At 33.2% G+C, this 25,073-nt stretch overlaps 1 protein-coding gene across 1 annotated transcript in view; it reads left to right on the forward strand.

Moving 5' to 3' along the window:
• The window catches only part of LOC129226707 (uncharacterized), a 159,358-nt gene extending 145,467 nt beyond the window's left edge, over positions 1–13,891 (forward strand). Inside the window, exons 10-14 of the mRNA XM_054861336.1 lie at positions 791–818; positions 1,378–1,472; positions 1,946–2,079; positions 8,735–8,984; positions 11,802–13,891. Of these exons, the coding sequence (XP_054717311.1) occupies positions 791–818; positions 1,378–1,472; positions 1,946–2,079; positions 8,735–8,980 (503 nt within the window). The 3' untranslated portion in view covers positions 8,981–8,984; positions 11,802–13,891. The remainder of the gene's footprint in view (positions 1–790; positions 819–1,377; positions 1,473–1,945; positions 2,080–8,734; positions 8,985–11,801) is intronic.
• The last annotated feature ends 11,182 nt before the right edge of the window (positions 13,892–25,073 follow it).

Below are 25,073 nucleotides of genomic sequence, written 5' to 3' on the forward strand. Positions count from 1 at the left end.
CCCTATTGTTAGCATTGAAACCAACACACATTTCTTCAAATATCTCGAAAACTTATTTCGTCTGACACTGCCGTTTACCTGCTTACGGCACAATACGCAATCTGTGCCTAAGCAAGTTTATTTTTCTTTGTAAAATAAACAATGGATAAGTGGAAGCGAAGATAAAAACTGTGATGCGTGTGCGATTGCGAAGGTTCCTCTTCAAATTGTTTGGTGGAGAAGAGTTTTCTCAGCTGTCAAAAGTGCCTCAAACAGGTTCATATGCATTGTGCTTGTAATATCCCTTGTGCAAAGTGCAAGAAATCGATCAATGAAATACAATGTTGTTTTGCAGTGTGTTTTTTGTGGGGCCGTATAAGAAAATGCATCAAGTGTAAAGGAACTGTTTTCCCAATAAAAAAAAAGAAAAACAAAAATGAAATTTATAGCTAATATATTTGACTTAAGCCTTTAAATTAAACTGATTCCAATCATAAAATACTAAATGTCGTATAGTTTGTAATGCAAAAATAGTGTTTACGAACAGTATTTTTACATCTTCTTAGTCATGTTAGTTGTACGTTACAAAAACTAAAAATACACTTATGCAGTGCTTTTACCTAATTTAAAGTAAATTATTATAATGTTTCGTTATGCATGCAGCATGAACTGATTATTTATTTATAAAAGACCTATCATGTAATCATGTAGTTAATTTTCGTCTCAACTTCTTTTTTTTTTTTTTTTTTTTCGTTGTTGAAAGTTCTATTGAGATATTATTTTAATTTGGATATGATTCTATTTATTTCAGATTCTCTCTCTGGTCAAGGAAATGAAAAGTAAGATTTTTTTAAACATTTTTGTTTGAAACTTAATAAAATAATTTCATTCACGCATCAATTGCAAAATAATTATAATTCAAGAATAAATAACATACAAATATAGGCAACATGTGCAGGCGTATTATTTTTTCCCTTCTGGAGAAGGTAAAGTCAAAAAATTTTAGAACAGTTAAGTGTTAATCTACTGATTTAACACTTTTAAGAGTTATTTTACCCATCACATCGATGCATTAGCTTACATCCCATAAATATTCTTTTACTATTTACAAGAAGGCTTATGTAATGGTATTGTTAAAGGAAAAAATGGGAAAAATAAGACCAATGTTTCAAAAACTCGATAAATAAAAGTGTGAAAGTATTTACGAGAGCTAAATCTAATGGATGAGGTTAATGTTTAGAAATGTCTGCAAGAACTTAATAAAAATAATAATAAAAATAACAATAAGAGTGGCAGTAATAATAATAATAATGATAATAATAATAATAATAGCATTATTATTATTATTGACTGAAATTAAGCTTTAAATCCAGCTTAGAAACTTTTCTTTATTTACAGATCCGCGCACAATTCAGAAAAATCTTGTGATTCTTGCTCAGAGGGTTGCACTTGCTCTTTGCGAGATGAAGAAAAAATAAGAGAAAACATCCCGGGTAAGTTTTTTCTTCATTTTTCTAGGCATTTCATATGATTACTTAACTCTGCATTGAGTTAATATTTATTTAGCATAATTTAAACCAATTTTTTTTTGAAAAAATACAAAAAGTGCGTATAAAAAATTGGATAATAATCACACATTCTAAAACTTCAGTAAGATCTTTCTTGTACCGTTATGGAAGCTAGAATGGAAGCATTATTTTTTAACAGTTTTGTTTGTTGAACTTAACAGTAATGTCAAATCAAGTTCATACCACGTGTTTTTCATCAAAGGTGATTTTTTGGGTTACATTTAAATTTATAAAGTTTCAAATGTAAATCAGATTTCAACAAATGTTAAATAATGTGAGTTGTCAATTGTTGAAACTACTTAAAAAGTGTACAATTGCGGAAGTAAGTTCAAAACACAGATGGCAAAGACTTATACACCCAAACGTTTTAAAATGAATCGCTCTTACGTATTTTACAGATGTTGTGGTCTTCAGTGAAAAGGCAAAATCTGAAGAAGCAGAAAGGTTAAAATCGTTTTCGCAGAGAAGTCCATATTGGAGTCCCATCACATTACCAGGGGATCCAGAAAAATCATCTCATTCCAAAGTACAGGTATGAATACAACGTTAAGTTGGTTATGTATTATGATTTTTCCATTAATTTTTTTTAGCCATTTCTAAATTTAGTATAATTACACTCATGTTCGTGAAAATTGCAACAGCATGAAGAACTCATTGGAAAGGAATAACATTTATTGCACATATTATTCATAGTGCTACATTTTGTGCTACATTTAAGCGATCAAAATTACAGATCAATGAAATGAAAATAACAGACGTATTTTAATTTCCAATGTAACTACCCCGCGTAGGTGTGAGAGCCTGTACATGTTTTGGCATCGAATCATGGAGGTGCTGAATGTCACGATTGGGAAAAGTATCCCATATGAATTCAATCTGAAGCCAAAGTTCATCCATACCCACTGCCGGACGAGACACATGAACGAGTCTCCGACCAAAGCAATCTGAGACATACTCAGTGTGCGTCATATCCGGAGAACGGGGAGGCCAAGGAAGTAGTGTAATCTGTCGTGCAGCGAAGAACACTTGTACATTACGTGCGACATGTGGACGTGAATTTTCCTGCTAAAACACTACACCAAGAATGCTCTAAAGAAAGGATAGTACCTCCGGCGCCACAGCGCCCCTGAAGTAGCTACTCGTAATTCGGATGTTGCTGAGATTGCCCTTGGGGAGTAGATGGGATTGCCCTTGATATTCAGTAGAGCTTCAGACCATGACGCCTGGCGTTATATTGGTATAATATCGGATTACACACTCTGGGGGGTTAACTTTTTCATGTGTAACGTCTGACGCGTACACGTCCATCGTTATAGTGCAGATAAAATCTGGACTCATTTGTGAAGACGATTGATTGCTATTCCTCAAGCCAATGGGACTGCTAGTGGGCTAATTCAAGCCGGAAGCAACGATAGTTGAGGGTGAAAGGAATCCTTTTTGGGGGGAGTCCTTCACTGTAAAAACGATTCAGAAACGTTCCTGGAAAATAATGGGCAGCTGATGTGCCCAATTTCTGCCAGTAACATATCTTGAAAAATCCAGGAACGGTTTCCGCTAAAATTCAGTAACCTTCCTGATATTATCCTGGAAGCCTCCTGAAAAATTCAGAAATCTTCCCGTTGAAAGCCAGTCGTGTCTCTGGAAAATAAGAGTAAACTTAAGAAGGTATAATATAATAGCTTGGCGTCTTCCTGATTCATCAAGGAAGTTCCAATAGCAATATTGCAAACATGGCCAAAGCTAAGCCAGAGTTGCTAACAAATAACGAGAATTCTACTCGCCTGCAATTCTCGCAAAGCAACATAATCCATACTTTTTCGCTCCCTTTGGGAGCTTAATAAGCATGGACGGGACGTAGTCGAACTGAAGCCGATACACTTTATAAATACGCACAGTTAATCTTTAAACTGGGAGCTAAAAATATTTTTTACAACAGTGAAAAGTCTGCATACGTGCATTTTGTAGCAGTTCAAAAAACTTTTTGACAGTAATACTTGATTTTTCAAGGAAGTGGATAAAAACCACTAAAATCCCGAAACGTAACACGGAAATACCCAGTAACGTTTCAGAATTTTTTTACAGTGTTGCATGCAGGACCTGGAGCAGCAAACGTCGACGAATTGTGGACGCCGCAAATGTGACACCTGCAGCCATACTCCAACTTTGTGCTAGCGCGTGTGTTAGAGGACGCTATAGGATCCATCACAGCTAAGCGGTGGAGGTGTCGGTAATCCCGTGGCGTTGTTCAGTTGTGTGGGCTGGTGCGATTTCTTCGGCTAATTTCATCGTCCTCTGTCCATTTTTTACAAGTACACATCACAGTTGAGACATTACACCACGTGCGGGCATTGATTTCCCCATAGGTAAATTCACCCGCACGCATGCAGATCATGCGGCCCCATTTGAACATCGTTACTCGTTCGTATGACGCTGTGCGTTTTGGACGAGACATGGTAAGTACTACAGAAACATCTAACATCGGCAGATAACTATACAATGATTCCAAAAAACCTTTACAGCCCTTTATATACAGCGTCTACTTCACTGTTCATAGGGCGCAGCTCGGTCTACGCATGCGCGATGTCTCTGTAATTCTAAATCATTTGCATATCTTATCCTGCTATACATTACCTGTGAATTTCAGTTGATTTGCGTAATTCCTTCTTGGAGTTGCAATTTTCACAAGCATGAGTGTATTAAATTTAGATATAGCAGGGGTTTTTTTCTTTCTTTTTTGGCCCTTTCTTCATCAAGTAACTCCTATCAATGGAAATACTTTACTTTTAGAAACACCCAACAATTAGTCACTGAAAATATACTCTTGCGACTTATAAACGAATTGAAATTTATTTTGGACGTTATATTAGGACAAAATATTCAGTTTCGATGTTCTATTGAGCATTAATAGAAACTGCGACAAACAAGTTCGGTGTTTAGTCCTGTAAAAATCAACGTAGGTTAAATATCAACAAAAGTTATCTTACTGTCCTTCCAAACAGTCACATCGCAAAGCTATGCACGGCTGAGATCTGCTATACATGTCCTGGAAAGTTGCAAGAAACCTTCTTTTGGGATGGATTTCAAAAACCTCGTCACGTTTTGTTAAAAATCAGAAATTTCGTGAAATCCTTTAAAATCGAATTTAACTTGTGGGAAGAGGAAGAAGTCTGAAGGATTGAGATCTTGCGAATATTGAGGATGTTTCTTTCGCCGTCTCTCAAAACTTGAAACAACACTTTGAATTGATATTTCGTTCATTCATTTTCTTGTTCTCAGTTAAGGACTCACACACTACACAAGCACTTTTAGTCCAGTCAATAGGTAGAAAAAAACGGGCTTGCCTTACAAAAAATGGGGTCAAAGATTTTATTTTTTCAATTTGTGTATACTAGTGCCAATATGAAAAAACCAAGTTATCCAACACGCAAGACCTCGGGAGAACTTTTGGGGGCCGAAAACCCCGAAAATTTGGCACTTTTTGTAGTATTTTCAAAATATCTCAAAAATGGTTAAAATAACAAAAAAACTTCCAATGCAAATGTTAAAGAGGATTAAATTTCCTTCAACTTTTGTCATTACAACATTTTTGTAGTATGAAAAGCAAGCGAGTTACAGCTTCTTGAAAGTCACACTTTTTCTGAACCCCTTCAGCGAAGTGCGTGAAAGCGCATCGGATAACGGAGGAAAAAAGTAGAAACGCCGGCAGTCTGACCTTGAAAATCATTTGTCTTTCACAGCTGAGGGTAAATGCCTCCATTCCCTTTAACTTAAACAAAACACTCCCATTCCATCCTACCCACTTTTTTTTCTCCAAATGAAATGAATCGACTATGTTGACCACTTCAGGGTTTGAGCGAAAGTATGTTTTATCAATTTGTGTGTTCTTAATTACAATTTTTTTTCCTAGAAATGATTACGCCTGACCAAGGTGTTTTTTGTATATTATTATCATTATTATTTGCGAAATCAGTTTGCATGAATGCGAAATAAAGATTGTGAAGGAGAAGGGAATAGAAAATCTTCAAAGATGCAGCGCAAAACGGCAAAATGAAGAACATCAGCGTTTTTTGAAGTTCTTAAAAGAAGTGACAATTCACACTGCCTGTCACAAATGCTATATCAATGAGCAATCAATCTCTTCCCTTGAAGTAATGGTTGAACCTAACATGTTAACTAAATTTCTCAAGAAAGATTTCTAGCAAATTATAACAAAAGGAATTGTCTTATTCTACTTCTTGAGACATGTTTCGAAGAGTGTGGCATTGAAGTCAGGCAGACTCAAGATGATGCCGACTTACTGCTCTTTCAAAGGCAAAAGAAATTGAAAAGGTTGTTATAGTGGGCGAGAGGACTGATGACAGCTTTAGGACAGCCTATCAGCAACTTGTTCTTTTTAAAACCTGGAAGAGGGAATGCTTGTGATTTGTTTTTTTCCCCACTAAATCTTTTGAGTTTGACCCCAACAATATTCTTTCCATCCCTGCGTTTAGTGGGTGTGATACGACTTCGGCAATCTTTGGCCAAGGCAAAATCAAGTTGTACAAAAGAATAAAAAAAAAAAAAAAACTCCTGAAATTAAGGAAGCTATTGAAGTATTTATGGACCCAATCTGTCATCATGATGCCTTCCTTAGCTGCAGCTGGAGAAAACATTTTGCAAATATTATACACAGGTGACGTAAAGTATTTGAACCTATATTTGGATACTTTGCAATTTAATCTTTTTATAAAACTAGTATACAGGGCTAAGATAAATCTTGCAGGGCTACCTCCAACGTGCGGGGAGGGGGGGGATGCTGAACGTTATCACTCATATCGGTTCTACCAACAAATTCAAAGTTGGTTGGGCAACATAATTGATCCATAGAAATGGGGTTGGGAACGCAGGACGCAAGGTCTAATGCATGTTGACACGAAAAGAGATTCAGTTACTCAGAATCTTTTGAAGATTGTACCTTGTACCTGCAAGAAAACTTGTACTGGAGCCTGTTCTTGTCACAAGGTAGGTTTAAAATGCTCCAGCACGTGCAAACACTGCAGTGGCATAAATTGTGAAAATGTTGGAGAAATTTCATCTTTGGATCAGACTGCTGAAGAAGATGATTTGTTCCAGGAGCTTTTGGAATTACCGCAACAAGGAGATGAACAATTAAAGGATCACTTCTTCTTTCTACCACCTGCAGATTCTGAACCTGGAGAACCTGGACCTTCAAAACGGCTTCGAAGAAGATAAACAGCGCATTTTGTTGTCATTTCTCTATTTGCTTTAAGGTCGAATGAATCTCTCTGTAATTTAGATGTATGAATTAATCTTCTACAATTGGATTTTCATTTTGTAAGGTAATTCTTTTGGGTTTTTCATGCCTCAAAAAGTCAGTTTCTGCAGAATTTTTTCAAAGTGTTCATTACGTATTACTATTGTACCTTTATTTATTTATTTTTATGTCTATTGTTATCTTATTATCACCCTAATATTTATTTATTCACATTTATATTCGAATATTGCATTTTCGCTTGTAACAGAATAGATGGTACGAATTATGTGCTTTAAATGAATGAGAAGATTATGTAATTCAATTACAAACTGCAATATAAATCATATGTTATTGGAGTCTGACTGAAGACTATCTCTGTCAGACTAGAAATACTAGTTTGTGAGCGGTGGGTGGAGGGTTTATTATTATTATTGTATCAGAGCATAGGATGCATGACTGTGTTGATTGTTTGCTTATTAGCTGCCTAATATTCATTCCTTCACATTAATATTTAAAAATCGCATCTTTGTTTGCAATAATTAATCTAGAATGTACGAATTATATCCCTCAAATGAATGTATATATTGTGTAATTCAGTTACAAACAACAATATATCATCTATTATTGGAGTCTGATGAAGACTACCTCTGTCAGATCAGAAAAGTTTGTTCGTGAGCAGTGGGAAAGGTTTTTTTTTTCTAAATTATTGCATCGTCGTATGTGCTTTAAATGAATGCGTATATATGTATTTCAGTTTCATAGTACATCGTTTGTTTTTGGAGTCTACTGGGAACTAATCTGTCAGCCAGAATTGCTACTGTGTCCAGCGGGGGGGGGGGGGGGTTAGCAAGAAACTCAAACTAATCTAATTGTCGATAAACTCTCTGAAACTAAAGTTTCTATTCAAGTTCTAATAATTATGACGCCTTGCTTTCAGTGTGAAAGCTTTTTTTTTTCGGAGTGGAGGAAAACTGCCTATTTTCAAAGAGCTATAGCAAGCTTGTTATTTGTGCTACAAAAAAGTTGTAAATACAAAAATTGTAGAAAATTTTATGTTCTTTAAAATTTACATTTACAACTTTTTTCTAAGTTGAACCATTTCGGAGATATTTTGGAAAAAACAAAAAAAGTCACAAATTTTTGTGGTTTTTCGGCCCCCAAAAGTTTTCCCGGGGTCTTTCGTGTTGGATAACTTGGTTTTTCCATGTCGGCACCAGTATGTACAAATTAAAAAAATAAAATCTTTGACCCCATTTTTTGCAAGGTAAAATGTATCTATTGACTGGACTATTTGTAGAAGTCTTACACGGAGCACAAATAACGCTCAACTGAACAACGATGCAGGCAGAAAGTTCCGGTTAAAGTTGCAGCGTTTTGTTTCGCCAGTGTTGTCAGATCGGCCGTTCTGACTTCATTCACTGAACTTTATTGTCAGAGGTTCTATATAATTCACACGATGATAATCTTTTTGCTACTGTGTCCCTTTGCTATGTGTCACGTAGTTCAATGTCTACTTCACTTGGCTTAAATGATTTTCATCAAACAAATAATGTTATCATCAGTTATCAATAAGTTTTAAGTACTCGCGATTTAATTTTGGGAATAGCGGAAATTAATTTGTTACCTTATAAGTCATTCTCACACGATTACTTTTATGTTTTGAGCAGCTTTTCATTGTTCAGAAATTATGTTACTCTATTAAATTTTGAAGTTATTGGCATAAAATTCAAACTGCAGTATAATAAATGCATTTTACTTAAGGAGTCGAATTTAACTGCGATTATACTATAAATAAAAATTATAAAATAACATTAGAGTATAATAAGTAAGGAACATGAAATAAACATGAATCAAATAAAAAATCTTTTATTACAAATATGAATTTAGTGATTTAAATCATAAGTGTTTTTCTTTCCTTCTTTTTTAATTGTAGGGTGTCGAAAACGCTCCTCCTTGGTCAACGGACTGGGTGATACCACCTCAGCCAGTAGAAATGGTTACTCTACAGTTCCATAAATCAACGACTTCTGTCGAAGAGAGTGGGAAAAAACACGAAAGGCAATCAATGCCTCTACAAACGCTCTCCACCATTCCTGAAGGTGCTAATGCCATGATGAGCACGTCATCTACAAGCTTTTCTCCGCTACCAGTGTCCTGTGCTAAACAGACGGATGTCTGACATGGTAATAGTAGTATTTTATTGAAAAAAAATTAAAAAGTTGGGGCAAATCTACTGTCTAACCACGGATTGTATGGAAAGGCAAATATCCGGTTTACACGCGGAAATGGAAGCATCTATTAGTTTTCAGGGATGTCAGATTTTGCAGATGTATGTTAGCCTCTAAATTAAGCAGAGTATCATTCAAATGAGCGGCATACGCGCATAAGATTTTTATTTTCCCCCTCATTCAGATGGAATCGCCTTCACTGGATGTTTGCCAATTCCATACAATCCGTGGTCAAACAGTATCCTGGCATCATTTTGATGGTGTGATTAACGTCATCTCAGCCTTCACGGTGCTGCCAGGTCATGTTTGCTCCACTTAGTTATATTAGTTGTTGATGTTAGTAGACTAAAGGGGGTCCAGGATACATTTTGAAAAAAAAATGACTAAATAGTTTAGAGTTTTGAATTTTTTGCATTGATTCACTATCTATTTAATAAGCAAAATCATAACATATTTTTTATAGTAATATAAATTTCATTTTTCTTCAAAAATATGGGGTTCTTTAATCGCTAAAACTTAAAATATTCTTAGTCAAATCATTTTTTTTTCATAAAAAGCACAAATATCTTAGTTTTATTCGTCGATTAAAAAAAATGATTTAACAAAAAATAGAAAATATTTGAAAAAACATTTCGAAAAATTCGAAGGTACCATTTTTTTAAATCACATTTTTTAAAGTAAACTTTTTTTTTTTCAAATTTTCCGAAAAAAATGAAAATAAACTATTTCAAAAAGATACGTTCCAAATTTCATTACGTTATCTGTATCAGTTCTTGACTTATAAGAGTTTGAATGCGAAAAATCGGGAAAAATTGCATCTTGGAAAAAAACGCGTTTAAAGTTTTAAAGTTAAGTATCATATTAGTTAAATGAATGACGCACAAATAATTACATCTTTCGTTCCTATTAAGATAGAAACAAGATTTAAACGTCCTTTAAAGCAGAAAAAAATAGAATTTTCTTTTTCTAAATTAAAAAAAAAATGCAAAATTTTACTATTTTTGTGTCATGGACCCCCTTAATCTCCTATCAAGAAGAAGGTCCAAAAATAAAAAAAGGGCCAAGTACCAAAAGTGATAATCAAGAGGGCTACTCAAATCAGACTTAATCCGCTATTTTCTATACAAGTATCGTTAAACAAAAAAAAAAAAGAAAAAGAAAAAAAATGTTGAGGGAAGTAGGAAACCAGCAACGACGCAGTTCTCTTAACAATTTACTTGTTGGTTCTGAGAACTAGGAACTATTATTTTACCCCATATTACCTCATTATGTATTCGGAAAAAAAATAAAGGTATTTTTATGTTCCGTTTTAAGTTTTTGAAGAAAAAAAATCCAGCTGCAAAAACGCTAGCTTATAGTGAGCGCATCTAATCTATGTCACAGAACTTTTATTCAACCACCATATTTAGAAACAACGTTCGACATACAACATGCGCGTAGCAGTTTTCCCATTGAATTATTTCAATCACACTCTTGAGCTTTTCAATAATATGCAGAAGTACCATTTGCAGGCGAAACTCCAACATCTTTTCTAAAGACACGATATGCATAAAAGATAATGTTCATAATGAAATTCAGTAAAATATCAGAGCATATAAATGTATTTTATTTATTTTTTGTTCCGTGAAGCGAAACATAAAGTTAAAGTCCTTAAGCAAAGTTCAAGTTAAAGTATGAACTCCTTACACAAATTTCATGGGGTACACAAATTACCAGGTGCAGTGAACATAGTTATTATTTGAAGCGATATGATTTTCGTAACAAAGAAAAAAGAGCTCCTACCGTCTTTACCTTTTACTTTGAATGATCATTGACATGAAAATATTTCAACTTAATTATTCCTTCTTTAAACTATTTTTCGTTTGTCCGGAATTGATTTAAAAAAAAGTAACTACATATGTTCTTTTTTTTTCCTTAAAAAAAATAAATAAGCAAGTTGAGTGCTTCTAAAAAGTTTTTCAGTTTTGTGTTTTTCTTTACGAGCACTTTACCTTATTACTTTCTATGCATGTAGCTTAGTTAGCTTTGCAGTTAGTTACTAGAGTAGTTTTCAGAATAACCTACTAAAGTTACTGTATTTAAACTATACAACTTTAATATATTTCGCTTGATTATTTGTATTTTTTCTAAGTGGCATTCTTCTATCGAGTTAGTTTTTAGTAATAACAAATTATGTTTTCAGTAAGACAGTGTGATTTTAATTAACGATATTTCTTAACAGTTATAGTAACAGTAAATAATTATTTTTTTTATTATGTGCCTGTTACGATGAGCAATTTTGATTTCTGTGACGACTTCCAATTTTTTAACGATGCATTATACCGCTAATATTTTAGTATTAATATCTTAACAAAAAATAGTATTTTTCATTTTCCGATTTATCATTCAATGAAATACTATATGTTTAAAAATTAGGAATATCTTCACGACATCATAAAAAAAAAATCCTCATGACACCCATTTGTGGTCGCGACCCACAGGTTGGGAACTCTTACCCTGAAGTTTCCAAAAATTGTTATTTTTCATAATTGTAAAGTATATATTTTATGTATTAATTACAATATTAATTTTTTGCTCGAAACGACATTTTTAAAACAAATAAAAGACTTAACAGACTGCAGTTTATTATCATGTATTATTGAATTTATTATTTAAACTTACTATAAAGATATTAATATGTCATGTAGGAAGATTTTTTTCTTCCAAAAATAAAGACTTATAAGCAAAATTGTCTATAGTTTTCTCATAAAATTCGTATTTCCTTTATTTCAGGATTATCCACTTTCTAAAGAAGAAAGTGAAGATTGTACAAGTTGAGCTGACACTGAGAATATTAGTGACTTTTGAAATGATGCTGTGGACACTTGTTGCATAAACTTTAAAAGAGCTATTTGTATCTATGAAAAGTTAAATACGTTAATTTTAAGTGACTATATCAACTTACGAATAGCTTATTCAGTGCGAGTTTGGTATTTTGGTCACGTTGCACTTACTGAAGAATATTTTATACTTGTTAATTTATATAAAGACTATGGTAACAGGAAAAACTTCCAAAATGTAAAAATGATCTTGTATATTTCTAAAAAGATACTATATACAATAAATATTTAATTTGAGTGAACTTTATGAGATAATTCTCATGCAAAAGTTACCGTTTTATTTGTTTTAACTCAAAGCTTAAAATATAACATTGCTTAATAACAAAATGTGGAGATGGATTCCAGAAATAATATTGTTTGTAAAAGAATTAAGTAAATGTACTTGAAGTAGAAAATTCACTATTGCTTAATTTTTTCCACGAAAAGAGAGATACTCAAATTTTTGTTGAGTATTAAAGTATTCGAATAACGAAAAATATTTTGGCTATCAAAATACACTATTTCCAGTGCAATTACGCACTAAAATGCCAAATTGATACTATTAACAGTTAAATTTCCTTTCTTAAATGTTGCTAAGGTTTTATCGCTTACTTCTTTCAAAATAAGGAAAGTAATTTGTATATTATGTTGAAATTTTTTTAAGTTATGCTGATTCAAACACGTGGGAAAAAGCACAAAATTCGTTACTTTAGATCATACTAATATCGAGCGTTTTTGTTTAGGGTGCTGTTTCAGCGACAGCTACTGTGGTTCACGGCATTTCCTTCGAACATTATAGTCACTTGATAAAATAAGCGTGAGAGAACGCGATTTGCAAGGTCTATTTGTTACATTTGTACAGCCAATAAACTACCAAAACCAAATGTTTTAGGTTAAACACATGTTTAATACCGCTCAAGCATATTTTACATTTTTAAGATACTCCTTAAAAATTAGGTTAATTATATTTTCATGTTTTGTACATTAAAAAATAACATTGTGAAAAAAGGAGAAATTTGTAATTTTTTAGATTGCATTTAAGGTTTTTTTTTTAAACAAAAACTATCAAAAATTCTAAATGCAAAATTCAAAATAATGCTTACCTCTACCTCTAAATTTTTCTATTTAATTTTCCAAAAATGGCAAGAAAAAGTTTCACCTCTAAAAAAGAAATCTTATGTACTTATGTATTTTCTTAAACCATACATTTTGTTAGTTAATGCAATTAATAAGGACCTGTCATAAATTTTAAGCAAACCTATGATATTAAGCACCGACGCATAGAAACATACTATCTTTAACAGCTCTTCGACTGCGACGAAAAAAATCCTGCGACGGATTTGCCTGTTTCATATTACGTAGGAGGGCAGCATGCCGTTTGGGTGGAAACACAATCTGGTGCAAAAAATACGAAATCATAAGGGATAGTAAACTTCTCAGGAGCCAATGACATGCGTAGAAGATGTGCCGCAAAAATTGTGTCGTTGTTACTGCCAAGGCGAAAATGTAATATACTAATTTCAAATAAATGATCATAAAGATAATGAAGGTGGTCGATATAAGAAAAATAGTGGCATATGTTTATTTTTATCTGTGAAAAAATAACTCAAAAGCTGTGATTTGTACCTTAATTTTTTCTTTTGGCAGATGAATCTAAAACAGATGTGTTTGCATGGAGATAATAAAACTAATGCATCCGGCTTCTGTATTAAACATGCAAAATATGCGCGAAACTACTTCTGTTTTTAATTTTTCTTTATTTTATTTTACTTATTTTTTTAAAAGATCTCTTTCGGGAAATTTGTATTTTGGTTGAATAGAGAACAATGTTTTCAAAGCGTTGATTGATACAAATATTTTAAAATCTTTAATTTGAAAAAAAAAAAAAAAACAAATAAAACATTAAGAACGATATTGGTTACACTTTTAAGATGGACTGATTTTAAGTGGTCCCTTAATTTAATGCATTTTGTCAATATGTGTATTTTTGTACTTACCTGAACAAGTGGATAATAAATATATATAATATATGTTTAAAGAATATTTATTTTTGGTATCAAGCTTTGTACACGAAACAAAAGATAGTTCATAACAAAACAAATTTTGTTTTCTTCGGGAAAATCAGAAAGACTGGCTTATATCTTTTACAACGAAATAAATGTATATAAACCATTTATATGTACATATTTTATTCCATGTCATCAATATATTTATCTTTTATTAGTTTTTCTATTTCATGTATGATTACATCCACTACCGCAAGCTCTTTGCAAATGCTGAAAAGTCTTCGTTTTCTAAAGGCATTTGAATGTGATGATCATACTTTAAGCAGGAGAACTATTATTTTTCTCATCACTTGCATAATTTTTGTCTCTGAATACCATTGCTTTTTTTCGCAAATGTTTGTAGTTAAAGCATCCCAATATGTTTTACAGTCGATAAGAAGAACCTGCTAGTGAAAGTTTTTACCTGCGTTCCGTGAAATAATACGACTAGCTGTAACTTTGACAGGGGCTGCGCAAGTGATGCCAAATCATCAAAGAGCAGCAATTGTAGTAAAATGTCAATTTTATATTTAAAAAAAATCTAAAAGGTATTATACTTTAAAAATTGACATAAATAAATATGTATCGCTAAATTAAAATAATTTCAGACGCAAAATACTTTGCAATAATAGGTGAATTGACGCAATATGGCGAACAAAAGAGGATACTAGAAGAAACCAAGTGAAGCATACACTGTTAAAAATTCAGGAAGATTTTCTGGTAATTGTTACTGTAAAATGGCGGACTTAACGCATCGCTGATTTTTACGGTAATTTATACCGGAGAAATAAGCGATCCCGGCGCCAATTGGTTGCTGTGGCCTACCGAGGAAACCGTAAAATTTTACAGTAACATTTGATTTTTACGGTAATAGTTACTGGCTACATGGATGCCAGTAACAATTACCGTAAATTTTCGGAAAACTTTTAACAGTGTAGAACTTGACAGGACCTTGTCAAATCCACCATTGTTCTCCATTTCCGAGTTTTAGTAAACAGAAGGAAATTAAGTTTTAACCCTTAACAGGGGAGGTGCGGTCTCACAGACCGCTCAAAGTTTATCTGATCACCCCTATTTCATTTTCAGTCTGATTGAATGGTTTTTGCCAATAGCTTTTTGTTTTGTGACCTTAAACACCCCCTTTGCTTATCAGTATCTTTAGGCAAGTGCAGCTGGTTTTAAATTCATTGCGTTCTCAGAAGCGGAACATTTCACAAGCCATTTTATATTGAAATACTTCAAACATCCATTGAAAATAAAAATAAATACAGTATCCAACAGAAATTAAACTTTGAAAATTAATCGAAGATTTTTTCCCTTTTTTAAAAATTTTCCTTAATTTTTGACATCAGTGAACTCTTTAAAAAAGTTATTACTCTTAAGAGAGTTAATGATGTTATGAATAATTTATATGTTTTTAAACAAAAAAAAATTGATTCATTATATTATGACTCTCTATGTACTTACATAAAAACCTCAATTTATATGCAAATTGAAACCTTTAACCAAAATTAACCCATTAAAAAAAAAACTCAGTTTAGATTAAACCAACAAACATCTAGAAAAGTCGACTTCAAATGAAAACAGGAGGGATTGACGGTCTGTAGATCCTACAATATGTGGGGGTTACTTAAACACTATATCTTCCAGCACTACTTCAAATTTTATCATCATTGTTGAAAGCAAATTTCGGACGTTGATGACAAGGCACCATTTTGAGGTACTTCACGTTGTAAGAAGACTCATGTGTGACCAAGGAGACTAAAAATTGCCATCCCTAGGTACATGTGGTTATTTGTCCTTGGATACAAAGGTACACCATTTTAGTTTTGCAAGCCAGTCACATCGACAGGACCACAATTTTACAACATTAAAAATCAGAAACAAAAACCTTCAAACTATAGGGGAACATGATGCCTGCAAAAAAAAAATTAATAGTACAATCCACGACGGACGAAAAAAAAATCATGTTTTTTTTTTTACTTAGATCCTACTAAAACCGAAAAAATGTGATAGAATCTTAAATGTTCGTTTGATGGCGTTGAAGCTTCCTGGGGTACTGGAGAGAGTTGTGACACACACGTTGAACCCCAATTAGGATCTATCTAGACTATACCCTGAATTTCCCAACCAACGTCCGTAAGTACAACCGTCGGTGGGTACAGCAGCTTCCCCTATTATTTAATCACAATAAGCTTTCAAACGTGCGACACAAATTTTACTCAACTGGTTAGAAAACTGATTTCTTATTTCTGTATTCTGGACCGAAGCTCGACTAATGCTCAAAAATTTGTGAGATAATTTGCTAGGGAGTAACATCAATCTGTTATGACTGTTGTCCCGCCAGTGATAATTCGTTCTGAAAAAAGGGCATTGCGTAAACGTGTCCCATGCGTAAACGTGCCCCGGTCTACCCTAAGTTCACACCATAAAATAAATGGCAGCATGGCTGCTTTCATTGCTCTGGAGTAACTTAACTGATATACTTCGTGTAAAGTTACACATCGCTTGCGAAATGTTACACCATGGTAATGTAACTATAAAGTAATGCCATGCTAATTTCTGCGTTTGGTCACACCAGCATTTTCTGTACGATTACAGAGAAAGTGTTTAAAATGTTACAAATTAGAAAAAATTGTGCTTTTATCTGACTTATCTTTACTGGATAACTTTTTTTTTTGTATGTAGACTTTTTGTATTCGATTGTTTAAATTATCCAGATGTATTAAAATATCAAGTAAGAATTTATTTCTATGCGTTTTAAATTTGAAGTATAAAAATAAATTAGTAGGTTAAAATACTTGAAAATTCGTAAAAACAGGATGTAAAAAACAATGCTAAAAATCCTTTATTTTTTGTCTTCTTCACAACTTTATCTTTCAATCATTTGTTTTAGCAGTATTCATCGAGTTCATGCTTTTCTCAACCAATACAAACAAGACATTTTTATTGCACTAAGACAGGAAATAACCTGAGTGGTGTTTAAACCCACAGACAGGTCACAAAGCAAGAGTTTTTGCCGCTACGCCAGAAAGGCCGGTTTTTGTTTCGCTAACAAGAGTTCACCAACTCTATTCCGATGCTGATCTTTACGCATGCGCTTTGAATTCTACTGACTGCAGGTGGGACTTTATAGCAACCAAAGTGCAGGGGTTTCCAACAATTTGAAATTTTAAAACAACGATATTCTACGCTTCATAATTCGAGCAACATTACACCCAATAATACTGGTAACCGTACACGTTTTTTTTACAGTGTAAATTAAAATCAGTTACTCTTTTTTGATTAATAATTAATCAAAAAGTAATACTGTGGTTTAGCAATTTTAAATAAACGCTTTATTTTTTAAATTTAACTTAACATTACAACTGTGGTTCGGAATCTTGCAATGAGTTCAGAGCGTATATTCAAGTAAATTTGTCTGGTATTAACAGGGCGGTCTAGCCGACTGTGCCCCCATTTAACGTTACACTCAATAACACTGGCAACATTACACTGTGTTCAAACCTGACTAAAATAAAGAACTACGTATGGAAAATTGTTTGCATCGACGTTTGTCAAAAAAATAGGACACCGGCGAAAAAGTAACTGTTCTTTCTGATTCCATTTTTCTGTTTTGCGTACGTCTGCTGTATTTATGCAAAGCAAAAAGCACGTACTGTCCACCTCTGAGAAGTTGAGATATGGCATTGAGCGAGTCCATTTCTTTCAAGGGTAAATCAGTAAGAAGAGACGTATTGTTACGCTTAGAGTTGAACTACCATTGGAAACCCTTTTATTGGCGAGAAAATCATGTGCCGCTTGTTACTTCTTACCTGAATTATATTGTGCGCCAAACGGGCAATTACGCGGCAAAATAAATCCGCAAGTTTTTAAGCCGTTTTTTCACTCATATTTCTACAAATGGAATCGTTTTTAACATATCGGGCACCGGAACTCAACTTGCCAGAGTCGGACAGTACTACATTAATAACAAACATAGCATTTTTTTTTTCAAATTAACAAACACAGTAGAATCGAAAAGAAACAGTACTTTGACAAAGAATTATAAAAAATCCATAGACTTATGCACATCGCGTCAATAAATACATTTGCTTTTTTAAAATCTTCAAAATTTGTACTCGCTGCTGAAATTGGTCGCTCTCACCTAATCAATTTCTGTCAGCTTCAAAGTGGTATAGATTATACTTTACAGGTGCAGAATAAAACAAACAATTCATAAAATATTTAAGATGTGTCTCTATATTGTGTACTAGGGTGGTTCGAAGAAATGCTTTCTTTATTTCGGAATCGCGTTACCGCTCAAACGGTGTAGTTTGGTATCCTCTATTAAGGGGGGGGGGGATATATTCTAAGTTGACATCTTCAGTTCGCGCATAAGGCTGAAAGTTTGAAAAAATGTTACAAATTGATTTTTTCAAAAAAAAAAAAAAAAAAAAAATTTTTATTTTTACTAAGCAAGAGCGATAAACTGTTAGTATATATCGTAGTTTGAAACTGAAAATACATTTTATAGCTTTTACATAAGATCTTTCGCTTGCGCATATGCCTAAAATTGGGCTAAAATCTCATGCAGTTTGAAGCCCAATTTAAGGCGTATGCGCGAACTAAAGATTTTGTTTAAAAGCTATAAAATATTTTTCACCTTCAAACTACGCTATATGCTGACAATTTATGGCTGTTGCGTTACGAATATATATATATATATATATATATATATATATATATATATATATATATATATATATATATATATATATATATATATATATATATATATGTTATTTTTCGAAAATTTCAATTTTTCACATATCTTTTTTAAATTTTAGCCTTTATGCGCGAACTAAAAATATTAACTTGGATTTTTTTTTCAAATATTTCCCCAATTAAGGATACAAAACTGCAACTTTTGGGAGGTAACGCGATTCCCCCCCCCCCAAAAAAAAACGCTTATAAAACATTTAAAATAGGCTAAGAAATTCATTCAGGGGTCACATCAGATTTCTTAAGATAGGCTTACATTTTAGGCCTCCTTAATCTATAGTAATGAAGAGCGTTCTTATTTTTCCAGGTGCAGGATTTTTAAGAAAATAAACCCTAATGTCAACTGTGTTTCTAAATTTTAATTAAACGGGGAAATTCCACTTATTTTTATGCTTACATGGCATGTCATCCGTACACTCAGTTTATGTTGTTTTATTCCGTACTTTTACTTCAAACTGGAATGAAATAACTCAAGCTTGTTACAGTTTATGGTAGCAAAATGTAAATTGGGGAACATTTAATTAAATGCGTGTCTAAAATTTAAAAGTACAAAAATAATGCGTGTTCGCTTGTGAAAATTTAAGGCTCTGCTTAATGCCTACATAATATGCTAATGTTAGTTTTATTAAAATCTTTAAAGAATTTACGAAAGCGGTTTCGAAAGTATACAGTTTTATTCGAATGCTTAGAAAACTAAGACATTGTAAAAAAAAGAAAGAAAGAAAAAAGAAAGAAAGGAAGAAAATTACGTAATTGCAAACAATTAAAATAGCAAGTTCACTTAGCATTGTGATTGCACTACTCTGTTAAATAATAATAATAATAATAATAATAATAAATCCGAAACGTCACTGATTGCATCCGGGTAACTTTCCGGGACTTCAAGTATTTACATCAGTTTTCTGTAAAAAAAAAAAAAAAAGTTTTTTTGAGAAAAAGATTCCTGAACCGTGGCTAAATCTACGAATGACAAATTTTACACTAAAAAACTTTTTAACTATCAGACTAAAAGTACATAGACTTCGATATTAGGTGCTTCTTCATCACATTATTTTCGGCCCATCCGGCTCGACTGAACACCAATCAAGGCAGTAATACATTTTAAGGATATTGTAGCTTTGGAAGAATTGCTTGACAATCCGTTTTTGCCGCGGTCATATTTGATTTTAGGGCTTTCCTAACAAATCAGGATGTTTTCAAGCGATTACTACAAATACATATATAAGTTCTCACCGAGTTATTACGGAATCATGTGACTTTTTGATTGGAAAAGTTTTAGAAATTGTCCGGGTTAATTTCATCAATAGTACTAAGTTTTATCGGGATTTTTTCCTGGTGTCTTCCAGTTTCGTTACTGGCAGAAATAAAGTACATTAGTTGCCTAGTATTTTTCAGGAACGTTTCGGATTTATTTGCAGTGAGCACTTCAGAGCTCTCCGTGCATATCACTGCAACCGCTTGAATGGATCCCTCTGAGTTTTGATACAACCGAGAGGCCTATAAACTAATGATGCAGCACCTCCAGAGGTATGCATTCGGAATGGGAATATTGAAGTATATGTGACTACAGCAGATTTACCGAACACCAGTCTCGATTAGCGTAAACGGATGATATTCGACCAGGAGACATCAACCCCACCAATCTCCAGTTACGATTGCAAAGATTCGCCGATCAGCCTATCACGGCCTCATTTAGGGTCATTCCACAAACAAGTCAATACAATAATTCCACAGGGTAATGACGAAATGTTTTGCTTAAGAAATCGCATATAAATTTGTAATTTGATGAGCAGAAAAAAAGTGTCCATTAATGATTCAAAGTATTACTTTTCATGAAATATATGAGGCTTTATTTGCGGTACAAATGACCGTTTTCAGGGGAATGACCCTTTAGATCATTGTATTCTCATAATTATATTGTATTTTTCATTACAAATGTCGGTCACAATTTAAGAGGCCAATATTATATTCTTTGAGGCACCATTTTTTGATAAAACCATCAAAGTATCCAATTTCAATAGTCTGCATACAAACATCATACTTGATGAACAATAATACTTATATTAGAAATAGTTTATGAAAATTTAATTTCATGAATCAATGCTTTCTCTCTAAGATAAGCTAACGTAGTCATGTTAAGCACAGCCTTAGCAGTAACAACGTTGCTTTCTACTTCTTGAAAAATATCAATTGTTCATTTTTAAACAGATTAGGTTCTGTTTTGTGGCGAATTTCTCAAATTTTTAAAGTACGCATTAAGGTTAAGCGTAGCGTAGAAATAAATATGTTTAAATTCAGCAAAATTAGTTGTTGTTCATGAAATACACCGCCAACTCGAAATTCCAGCCGAGGATTGCAGTTTCGTGCTTATTAGCACTCATCAACCCGGCATAGGATTGACTGAGCTCGAGGAGGAAAACCTCTTAAGGAAGCCAAGAGTGCCAAACAAACTGGTAGCTAATACGAAAATTAGCTCAGATCAGGCAATTTGTTTGGCACTCTTGGCTCCCTTAAGAGGTTTCGCACCTCCAGTTCAGTCAATCCTATGCCGAGCTGATGAGTACTATTAAGCATGAAACTGCAGTCATCGGCTGGAATTCACTGAGCTGGCGGTGTATTTCATGTATTGCTGCCTTAGCCCTGGCTATAGGACGGTAACTTACTGAATATTAGTTGTTATTACTAAACAAATATCGAAAAATAAACTTGAAGGTACGTTGTTCATATTGAAAAACGTGTATGTGTCGAACTTTCTGTAATGTTTCGATCTTTTCAGCTGTTTAGAAAACCTTAATAATGGCACCTTCGTTTAAGTTCACATCATACTAAATCTCGAACCAAAACGAGGATTTGATTCACACAAACTTAGTATTAAAAAGAAAAGTCTTGATGAGTTACTTTGGAGTAGTTTTTTTTCTTTGCAGTTTATTTGTAACAGATTGTGTTATGTATACAGGCATTATGATACTAGACTTTACTATTCTAATTACTACATTGGTGTTCCTTTTTAACCTGCAAAGACCTTTTTTTTCGCAACCGTTAGTCCTAGATGCATACTTCCTGTTGCAAAAATGTTCAAAATCAGATGCAGAGTTAAGGTATTGAAAATTTAAAGCAAAAATAAAAATGAGTCAAAAAATACAAAATTTAACTTTTTAAACGGACCCCAAGTCCCCTAACTTATCGTTACTGAAATATTCTCCATTGAAAAATGATTCCAACACAAAAGGTTTGACATTAGTACGACTAATATTCACCGAGATATGAAACGCAGCGTTTTGTGAGCACTTTTCACTCGCCGTCAATAACACCTTTTGGAGAGAAATACGGAGGTTAACAAGTGTTTAAATTTATATGTGTGCATAGAGTGTGGTTTTTCAAATTGTTCGATGTTTTTAGTGTGTTTTTGCTTATCACGGCATAACATTTACATTTATTTTTGAATAGCGACGAAAAATATAAATACCTTGTTTTTCTTACTTTGACGACCTGTCACTTCTGAAAGGGCGAAAAGTTCCAATCTCATCTTCTGTATGGTCCCTTAAAATTTTAAATTCGAATATCTCCTTCAGTTTTGGTCTCGCAAATGTCATTTTTTTGTGTAAGAACGTCTCTCAAAGGAGACTATTTCTCTAAATATTAGTTAAGGGACCTGGGGCCCGTATAAAAAGTTAAATTTTGCATTTTTTGACTCATTTTTATTTGTGCTTCAAACTTTCAATATCCTAACTGATCATCTGATTTTGAACATTTTTGCAATTGGAAGTATGCATCTAGGACTAACGGTTGCAAAAATAAAGGTCTTACCAGTTAGAACGGAAATCCCTGTATATGTCACATGTCAGTTTCATGGGGAAAGAAAAAAAGTTTTTTTTTTTTTTTTTTTTTTTTTTGTCCAGGTTGTTTTTAAGGTATTTTTCCCTGTTCAAAAAGGAAGTTGGTGTTTGTTACGTCATGATGGTTTCAAGAAATAATTTTATATCGTTTTTATTTTACCTACTTGCTTTTCTTTTCAAATGAATAACACATTGCTTTCAAAACTTGATTTAGCTCTTTAATCATCATAGTTACGTTAAATTATATGATAATCTTAAAAAATCGATGAAAAGAGATATTATATGGTGTCATAGAAAATAAATGCTGACATGCAGAAATGTATTCTCGTTTAAATCGGGGCGTATTTCTTGTCATACTCATACCACCAAAATAGAAATGCAAATGATATATATACTTTATTCATACATAATGGCACTAATTAAGCCTAGGTATATCTATTCCTTGAAGAATCTTGTTTAGTACAGTTACGCATGATTGTGCTCAATTGAATTCCATGGCAGATCCAAAATTGAACACCGAACCAATGCACCTGTTTAAACGATATAATTTTTACTGTATTCTTCTTGACATTTGTGTATAATATTATTATTTCTTATAATATATCCTTGAAGCAGAAAGTAGGGTAACAGAACTTGATAACAATTTTTTAACTCTGTAACCTTATAATTTCATCTCCATAAATACCCCATAAGCTCTACATAATCTTATAAACTTCAGAATATTTTTCTCAATCGCACAGGCTTGTTAATTAGTACGTAGCCAGTTAAATATTAATGTTTAACCACATTACACCTTAAATATCTACTTGCACTAAATCCGATTAAAGTAATCCTGCATCAGGGCACGATAATGGAATCTTAAGAGCTACATACGCTTCAGAAATACTTTTATTTGCGATAAAAAGTAAATCCTCTCGCAATGACACGACAATACTGGGATTTTCTCAAAGAGTTAATGCCATGACATAGGAAGTTTTCGGCGAATTCTTACCGAAGACGCGTTAATGAAGTTCATGGATTTGACTTTAGTTTTGTTAGAAGATGAAGTAATGTGTCTGATTAATATAAACTCTTCTTAATTGAAAGAATGATAGCTGAGATTTGCTAAAACACAGAAAATATATTTTTATAAGAACTACTTTTATTTTGAACTATTTGTTTTAATTTTAAAAATCTTCGGCGCCTTTTTTTTTTAAGTTTAATGTTTAGAGTTTGGTCAATCTTATCTATTTTAAGCAGTAATTACATTTTCTTTGTCAACGCATTAGAAAAATTATGCACATTTTTAACAAAGACACAAAATTGTGTTTCCTTTTGGAAAGTGCTTCCCATTGAGTTACGCCGCTTTTAAATCTGCTTGCCATATGATATTTTCAAAACGGAATTTTTAGTAAAGAGGGATCTTGTCTCAGCCGCCAAATTTCGGCGATACTGTTTTAAATGTCGCTCAAATGGGATGAAGTTACATCTGTACGAATATCTTTGTATTTCAAGTTCCATTTAGTCAGGAGTTAGTACGATTTTAAATTAAAAAATTCTTAACAACTTGCCGATTCCCAGGTAGCACATACAACGTTTAAACGTTTTATACACGTTATAAAGTGGTAGTTAAAACACTAACAACCGTTTAAAAACGTTTATGAAACGGAATGTATTACCATTGTTTGACCATGGTAGATATGAGGAGCGTTATTTTTCTGCTGACACCGAGAGTTGCCAAGAGCCGAAAGTTGTCATTATCGAAATCATTGAATATTTATGTTAGCTAAGTATTAAAGAAATTAGTAGTATAGTACTGCCGTGGGGAGATAAAGGGCAGTACCTGCACATTTTTATTTTTGCATTTCAGTCCTTTATTGTTTTGAACTTAACTGTACAAACTTGTTTATTTGGTTTCGTGGAAATTAAAACACGAATAAGTCTTAAAATTCCAACATTTCCCTATTTCTAGTATCGAATCCAAAACACGTTACTTCAAATATCTCAAAAACTAATTTCTGCAAATACCGACCTTCACCTTCTCACAGAAGAGTAGCTTCTCGGTTGTTTAAAACTTATTTAAACATAAACTTGTTTAACCAACGTTGGGTCAGTTCAAATTTGTGATGATGAAGATAATGATGACTTATTCCTCCGGCCTAGCCGCAGGCTAGACCAGGTCCATGAGCCCAAGTATTCCCAAAAAATCATAAACCAGGAGTAGACTGGTGTAAATGTCATCTCTGTCAAGTGCCGCACAATTCAAAAGATGGTCTGGAGATAGATGCACCAATCTACATTTAGTACAGGTCTTAAAAACATTCTCACCTAAATGAAAAGAAAGGTACTTGATGTACCTACTTGCAAGCCTACTGATTGTTGCTTGGACTACTCTATCCGCCTTGATGGAAAGGGCACCACCTGCGGAATGCCTATTGAACCATCGTGAGATGGAGGAGTCTTTCAAAGTTCTTGGTTCAAAGTTTTAATTTTAGAACAAATTTCTAAGAAGGTCAAAGTTCTTCTCGACACTAAATTTTCAGTGACATCTTCCTTGTCCAG

Source organism: Uloborus diversus, chromosome 7 (genome assembly GCF_026930045.1).
Source record: "Uloborus diversus isolate 005 chromosome 7, Udiv.v.3.1, whole genome shotgun sequence".
Classification (NCBI taxonomy): domain Eukaryota; kingdom Metazoa; phylum Arthropoda; class Arachnida; order Araneae; family Uloboridae; genus Uloborus; species Uloborus diversus.